This window comes from Pelecanus crispus, chromosome 1, assembly GCF_030463565.1.
Source record: "Pelecanus crispus isolate bPelCri1 chromosome 1, bPelCri1.pri, whole genome shotgun sequence".
Classification (NCBI taxonomy): Eukaryota; Metazoa; Chordata; class Aves; order Pelecaniformes; family Pelecanidae; genus Pelecanus; species Pelecanus crispus.
In genome coordinates this window covers 134244535-134252963 of record NC_134643.1, presented here as the reverse complement: position 1 = coordinate 134252963, position 8429 = coordinate 134244535, and the positions used below count along the sequence as shown (strand labels likewise).

The following is an 8429-nucleotide window of genomic DNA, read 5'->3' as shown; positions in this document are numbered from 1 at the left end:
AGTACTGATCATTTTGGTCATTTGGTCATTCCGTCCTAACTGCTTATTTCAGCTTCAAAAATAAGGAAAAGATCTGTTAACTGAGACAAAATAAACTGGATTCTCTCTTTCTTTGAGAAACAGACTAATTTTCTTAACCTAATTGTTATTTAAAGTTGGCAGATGCTAGCTGTGTACTTGAAACCTGGAACAGTGGGCCTGCTAGCTCCTAGCGCAAACATGGTTACATGCATGAAATTTTCCTTTCTAAATACCTAACTCTTCTACTCTTGCAGGCTTTACTGACTTTTTCGTTATTTCTCTTATCCCAGCCCCACTAGCAAAAGAAGATATGAATTGTCCTGCTATATTTTGCTGTGCGTGTGTGTATGTATGTATGGACACCTGTATACATGAGAGGCTGGACTACAGTCTCAGCTGAAAGAAGACAGTTACTGCTTTTCCAGAAGTAAGGGTGACTCCAAAGGGTCCAAGTTTCACTTTGCCGAATTGCAGTGACTGACAGTTCAGTGTATAACGTGACTCTGCCACATACGAACCTATAACTCCACCCTAAAATAGGTATGCTGGGATCAAATGCCATCTGGAGGTCTTTGTACCTCTCCATTCACTCAGACGGAGCCCAGATGTCCCGACTAGACTAGATGTCTAATTTTTGGACAGCTCAGTTTAAGGAAGGTGAAATTCATCCTATGTGACCAAATAGTGAGTGGAAACATAAAATGAAAGGACAGGTTCTTTTTTCTGAACCTGAAACTAGTGTAATTTTCCTTATGTAAGATAAGCAAGTGACATAAGTATACAAAGAACAAAAGGTGTCCGTGTATCACCTGTGCTTGTATAAACATTTGTGTGGTTATTTACCTGCATCTAGCCACAGTGTGAATATCTAAAAGAAGCTGGGCCAGTTTGATTGCTGACATCAGCAGTGAAATGACTACTGATTTATATCAACAACATGAATGATTTGTGGATTTGAGCACAGTGCCATCTAACAAGTTATAGCCCTGTGTCCTCACAGTGCTTGTTGATTTAAGGACATTTTTGTCAAAGTTCCTCTGCCAGTCTCTAGTGGTTTCAGCTATTGAATCTTACTTGTGTACATTTCAGATTTAAAATACTAGACTTCCATAATTTAAAATAAATGTTAAGAGTGCTAAGGCAATATGTTTATGCAGATCTCAAGCTGCATTTCAAAATTTCAGAATGTCTTGATATAATATTTGCTTACACTCTTTGGGACTTTTTTTCAGTGAAGGAAAAACAGATCACCAAGTGGCTTTCTGGCATTTTATTTTCATTTATTTTATTTTAATTTAATTTTTGCCATATATTACAATGCCCCCAAGGTCTACTAGAGGAGTAAGTTCCGTCTTTGAAGAGAAATGAAAATGATTGACAGTGTAATAAATTCAAGCCAGTATATGAGGCCACTTCAAAACAAGAAAATTGAAGTTGCAGAACCACACCTTTGGGAGCAAAGTTACTGCTTGTTAGGCATTAACAGCATTCATAGTCTATCCACAGCAGCAAACTGCTGCAAAGTTTAAGATAAACGTTAGAAAGACTACCCAAACACAGGTTATATATTAAACTTGGAAAAGTAAGGTTATAAATAAATGCCATGCTTTTTCTTATCTAAAAGAAACACTCATAACCATCTTAACTAAAAATGCAAGTTGGTTTCTAAATTATCCTTTCTCCGATCTCTTCAAAGAAAAGAATATCGCACAGCAGTAACCTCTGCCAAATGGTGCTTTGTGATTAGAAGCCGGTGGCCGGACTGCTGGTGCCGCGGCACTGCCCACAAGCAGTGGGCATCCAAGCTGAGGTGGGTGGGAATGGTTTTTGTAGAGCACTGCTTCTATCTAGCTGGGATAGTCACTGTGGGGATTGCAGGATTAAATTGCCTGGGAGGCTGCTTTTACTTAAAATGCCTCTAACAACCTGGAGGGCTGAAAAAAATACATGCTTGTGAGAAGATTCATGCCCGGAGTGCCAGGGATAGAGAGCAAACAGAGAAAATACTTAAATCTTCAGAAGTCACATTAATACCTGAACTGGAAAGTAGCCTTCACTGCTACATTCAAGAGCATGGGGAGAAACATTACGCTGCGCCTGCGAGCGCAGAGCTCATGGCGCAGCACAGCACTGTTCAGCACAAGGCAGGGCTGGCGGCAGGCTTTTACCTCCACGGCAGTCCCGGAGAGCTGGCAAACAGAGGTCTCACCCATTAGCCCTTCGGGCACCTGAAGCTGCAGGAGGGTCTTGACCCTGCTCCTTCTGATAAAGGCTACATGATCAAGGGAGCATCCTTCCCCTACGCCCAGCCTTCCCTTCTGCCCTGCCTGCCCAAGGCCTCCAGCAGGTTGTCCTGCCCCTGCTGCCAGGGATATCCAGAGAGATCCCCTCTTGTGTCACAGCAGCAGCCATGGCCGTGTAGGCTACCCCATTCAGAGTTCAGCCACCCTGCACAGGACAGAGTTGGAGCAGAAAAGGATCTAGCCCAGTACTTCTCCTACCTAGTGGAAAACTGTGCTGTAGAGCACCCAGGTTCAAAGGTCTGGGGCAACAGAGTCGTTTTCCTCACTTCTGCGAGCACCGTATGCTCACAGACACAGGCTGAGCAGCTTGCTCTTCACATCTGCACAGCTGCCACTATGGTCCCTTCTTCAGCACGGGCACCAGTGGAGGAGAGAACAAGCCACCCAGTCCCGTCAGGTTGGTGAGGATGCCTCCTGTGTCCTCCTCTGCGTCAGCATGCCTGCTCTGCAACATTTCCTGGGCTTGACACAGAGTACTCCCACAGGCACCCTTTTGCTCAAGCTCTGGCTTGTCTTGTGACTTACCATCTCTCTCCATCTGCTTCCAGTCAGCTCTTGGCACATTGTCCCCACACTAAAATCAGACCCTTCCCCACTCCATTCCAGAACCATACTAGTCTCTCCTCTCCCATTCCTGCATGGATCTCCAAGTCTCCAGCTTGGTTCCTCCTGTAAGTCTTTTTTTAATTTCTTGCTTTATCATTCCTGTTCCTCTGACCTACGAAGAGACACTTCTTTTGCTAGTTCTCTTCAGAAAGCCTTGATAAATTGGTTTCCCTGTTCAGGTTTCCTAGCTACTGTTCCCAGGTGCTTCCATTTGAATAGACAACAGCAAAATGACTAACAGTATTTGCTGGCCCAAGAGAAATATGATAGAGTGTGGCAAGTTCAAGGTGGATTCATTGTGCACAGAAGCAATATTTTTCATGACAACTTCAGAAAACTGAACAGAATACGGAATTTGTTCAGAGGGGGATATTTCTGCTTATCAAACCTGGAGATGTAAGCAGGTCCACCTGAGTCATGAAAACTTTTGTATTTAGTGGCACAATAGATCCAAACTGTCTCAAGGTGACTGTTCAGCTGAAAATCCTTGCCTGTGACCAAGGTTCAGCTACTACAATTCATTGTTAGGAGTACTGCCAACAAGTCTCTTCTGCCACTCAGCAGAAAAGTCTGAACATTAGCGTGCGTATTAGCAAATTCTCAGTGGCGATGAAGGTGTTTTAATCTGAGGCTGTTGTATTTTTTTTAGTCCTTACTCAAGATTCATCTTTTGCCACTAACCACTACTCAAATGCTTTATCATCGTGCTTTGTGCTTTTGTGAAGGTATTTCTTTGTCAGGCACCCTTGAAAGCTAACTATTGTAAACTCATATGCTGTTTACAGGGAAACATATAGATATATTTATGTTACAGAGGTGTTAGATAAGCTCAGAAGCTATTGTAAACTCACAGAACATTTATACATAAATATTCTCCATATGTACGTGTTTATATTTGCTATATATGTTTACACGTGTGTGTGTGTACACATAAAAGCATCAACTTAACATAAAGACTAAGCCTGCTCTATTATGGTCTGAACTGGTCTGAAGTCTGAACTGGTAGTGAAGAGCACTTTACTTTCGTACTTTTTGTTCTTTGGCATTTTTGAGTTGCTCCTCAGGGCCCACAGCCCTACCCAGTTATGTGAGCACCAGAAGAGTGTGCAGTTACGCTACACTGCTGCTTTTCAGGATGGAGGTTGTGTTTCTTGCTGTGTTTTGTTTGCTCAGTGACTGTATCCTAGTCCATGATGAGATTCTTATGCCATGGCAATACAGATCTCCATGATAATACTTGTGGATGAACGTGTCCCTCTAGAAATGCCTGGCTACCTCTCCAAAGGCAGGGTAGGTACAAGGCAGCAAGAGTCCCCTCTGCTCCTTACCTGAGTGCAGGAGCTGTGATTATCAAAAGAAAAAGCAAAAGAAAGCTCTTCAAACTCGTTCCTCTCTCCTCTGCACACCTCTATTAAGGTGAGCAACTGCCTCAACTTTGTTAATTGTGTTTTAAAAAGCACCTCTTATTGCTGGTGGTTAATATCTATGTGAATGTTACATAGAGTTACTGATATCTTTTACTTTGGGAACACTGTCATGCTTCTTTCTCCATTTTTCACCAATATTCCCCAAAGGAAAGGCTAGAAAACTGCACACAGAGAAAGGAAGACCATGAAACAAATCCCCCTTAAATCACTGATTTTCCCTTTTCGAGAGGATTCTTTTCAAAAAAACCCAACTGCTTTAGGAGAAAGGATCAAGTCCAAGACAAAAACAAAAAAAGAAAGATTGTGTAAGCTTGATGCTTAATTAAGACATCTTCATGCCAGCTGACAAATTCTGATGGATGTACCAGTAGTACACCATGGTTCAGCATAATAATTTTGTATTTCTATAAGGATAAGTAGTCTGAAGAATCTGGCTTTCGAAACACTAGCTAGCAATTACCTAGATGAAAAGCGAAGAAAAGTGTGGAGTGCACACCAGTAGTTCTACTGACCCTATTCAGCATTTGGATATTTTTAGAGGTGTTTTTGTTTGCTTGTTCTTTTGGGGAATAGAGTTACTTTATTCTCCTGGAGCCCACCATGTGTTGAATGGAATGTTTTACTGCAAGTGTTAGAGCTGGCCAAGCTACTCGAAGTCTCAAAATAGTCCTAACGCATTTTCCTCATACGGAAGAAAACCTTGGGTGAGTATTTTCTTTAATATTCTTTATAGACTTCAACTCTGTTAAAGTCAACTGCAGTAGTTCACTGACTGCAGTGAGCCTTTGACAGAGCCAGTATTTGAACCATGAGCAGAACTGACTACAGTACCCTATTTTAATATTACTGAAATATGTGAAGTAAATGGCTTGTTCATTCCCCCTTCCGTATGCCAGCTATGTTTAAAAAGTAAACCTAGACTGCTGCTCATTTTGAAAAAGCAGGGATTATTCACCTTGAAAGTACAATATAGTGAGTGTGATCTTTATTCAGAGACATGATAAAAGAATAGCCAGTTGACTTTGGATACGAACATTCTCTATAACTTTAAAGCTTGTTTCGATGACTGTAATCTTATTCCAAAAACACTGTGTTTAATAAAAATTAGTTTCAGAACTTGAAGAATATTTTATTATGGAATACAAAAATACTGTCTATGTAAAAACAATAAGTTAGTTTATTTACAGTACTTTACACTATTCTGCTCTAGGGCTTCCTTTGCAATGGATTTATTTTCATTATTTTACACACCTTTATAATTTTGCACAAAGCATTTCCAAAAGCATGTCATCCATGTTCACTGCTCCAATGATGGGCCTAAAGAATAGTTCAGCAATCACATTAGCATTAATAGATCTTAACAAGGATAGAACAACATTCAGCTTGGCAAATCTGGCTTCATCACCTCTGTGAATGAGTCTGACATGTTCATTTAGAGCTTGTTGTGCTTCCCTCTGCAGTCCTTCAATGTACTGTGTACACTGCAGTCCAGGTAGATCTGAAAAGAAAAATTCATTATTTTGTTTACATAGGTTTTGTCTATAAACAACATTCGTCTTACAGAACAGCTACTAACAGCTTACAGATTGTATTTATCACTCAAGAAATGAAGCAAATGAAATTGCTAGAGGACTTTTTGCATGCAGAACCAACATGCCAAATTTTATAAGGCAGTTCAAAATCTTATCATGTTGGTGTTCTGGACATTCAGTACTCTTCTTCACCTACACAAACTTGAAATGCGTTTGCTAACATTCCCTTAAGTGTTAAATGAATTAGCTGATAAAAAACTTTGAAGAATGCTCTCCAAAACACCTTTAGAGGAACAAATGCAATCTGTAAACAGTGGGGTAGACAATAAAAGTAACTTGTTAACGTGTTCACTTCTACAAAATGCATTATTCACATTTAAGGCATCTTTTGCCAACCATTTCTGAGTAGCTCCAGATTACAAGTGGCAAGAAGCATTAACTCCAACGTATGACAGAAACTTGCGTCGTGAACCATATAGAGTAAGGACACTGAAGAACAGAGAGCGCAGAATTCCCCCTTTTCAGTCCAACTAGCAGGTTGACAGCAGGAGCGCGGGAAGCACCGTATCCCACTTTCACACAGTAGCGGCATATTTCGGAAGTGCCGTATTCAACTTGCCAGCTACCTTTCAGGTAAGCCACCGACATGATGATCAATCACTTGGTAGCGCTGCATCTTACGGAAGTCTCCACAAAGAGAAAGGGCAGCAAAAACCCACCATGAATGCTAGGCACGAAGCCCAAACAGCACTTGGCTCCTGGAAGCCCTGAGCCCTTGTCTGGTTTTCTCTCCAGGGCGCCCAAACCTGCCGGGGCGGGCACGCTCAGGGCCGCCAGACCCGCACGGCCGCCGAGGAGACGCTGCCGCCAAACGCCCCACTCGCAAACCAACAGGGAACCGCTGCCCACGCCTAACTCTTCCCTGCGAGACTGACGATGATGCCTAGTTGTACTTCCATCAAAAAAAAAAAAATCCAGCCGCCAAGCCAGGAAACATGAAATTAATTATTACTCTACCCTGAACTGGTTTACTGGTGGACTTGGTAGTGTTAATGGTTGGACTGGATGACCTCAAAGGTCTTTTCCAACCTAAACGGGTCTGTGATTCTACCATGACTGCCTCGGGTTTGTGGTACTGGTGGAAAGCCTCTGTGGAAGGCGCCAGCACCCGGGAGCCCGATCTAGCCGGTAACGGCACGGGGGGGGCCGTTAACGGCTCCCTGCCTGCCAGCCGGGGCCCTGCGGAGGGGGCAGTGGGGTGAAAGCTTGCTCCGCACCCCCCTCCTCCGCCACCTCCTTCCCCCTGAGGGAGAGCCCCGGGTCCGCCCCGCCTGGCCGCGGACACGGGCGGGCTCCCCCCGTTAGCCCGCTGCCCGCCCGCCCCCCGCCTCCCCGTGAGAGAGAGGCCGCCGCGTCCGGTCACTCACCCGGGTTGAAGAGCACCGTCCCCTTGAGGTAAGCGTACTCTTTGGTGCTGATATCCAGGCTCCAGCACTTGGCCAGGAAGCCCTTGATAGCCTGAATCTCGCCGGCCGAGGGCAGCTGCGGGCCGCCGCCGCCGCCGCCGGGGCCGTGGTGCGGCCGGCCCGGCGCCGGTCCCCGCGGCGGGGGCTGCTCGCCCTGCCGCCGGGTGGTGAGGATCCTCTGCAGCATGCTGGGCTCCGCGCTCTCCACCGTCTCGAAGTGTACCCGGTCCTGCGCCAGCCCCAGCACCAGCAGCGGCGCCCAGCAGCTGCGGACCAGCAGGAGCTGCTCGTCCAGGGGCAGCTCCTGGAAGCAGGGCACGTTCTGGACGAAGCGCAGCGTCTTCACCAGCACGGCCGAGGCCGCCTTGCATGCCACCTGCGGGCTCCGCAGGGCCACCCGCCGCCGCGACCCGCACGGGCAGCCGCGGGACGCCGGCCCCCGCCTCGGCCCCTGCCCCGCCGGCGACGCCGCCCGCTCCTCGCTCCTGAGGATGTTGTAGAGGATGCTGCCGTGCCGCCTGCTGTCGGCGCAGCAGCGGCAGCGCTCCACGCACGCCATGGCACCCAGGGGCACGGCAGCCAGGGGCCGCGCCGGCCGGGCTGAGCCGCCTGAGAGGCTCAGCGGGGCGGCGGCAGTCCCTGCCCGCCGGCAGACGCGCACTGCTCGCCCTCTGCCTGGCTCTTAACTTATTTATAGTCGGCGGCGGTGTGTGTGCGTGTGCGTGTGCAGCCGCAGGCGCTGTACCAGCGGTTCAAAGGGGCAGACACTCTTCACTGGCTGGAAAAGAGAGAGAGGAGGGGAAAAAAAATAGAAAAAAAGAACACCCTCCTCCTCCTCCTTTCCTCAGACAGCGATGCCTAGAGGGAGCCGGCGAGCCGGCCGCCCCTGCCTGTAGGCTGCGGCGTGACGGGCGGCCAAACGCCCCCCTCCTCGCCCCTCGCGGGGCAGCGGGACGCCCCTTCTCTCCCCCTCTTTCTGGGCCCCCGGCCCGGTTTGTATTATCCCGGGCCTCTTTGAGGAGGGCAGGGCGGGGGGAGGAAGATAGCTCACGCCGCTCTCCCGTTTTGCCCCCG

The 8429-nt window shown here is 46.9% G+C and overlaps 1 protein-coding gene across 1 annotated transcript; it reads right to left on the bottom strand.

Moving 5' to 3' along the window:
• Positions 1-5610: 5610 nt before the first annotated feature.
• Positions 5611-7914, bottom strand: NR0B1 (nuclear receptor subfamily 0 group B member 1). The gene is made up of 2 exons (XM_075727955.1): positions 7317-7914; positions 5611-5855 (listed from the first exon to the last, which is right to left on the bottom strand). Exons 1-2 carry the CDS (start codon positions 7912-7914, stop codon positions 5611-5613), a joined length of 843 nt encoding a protein of 280 aa, XP_075584070.1.
• Between the last annotated feature and the right edge of the window lie 515 nt (positions 7915-8429).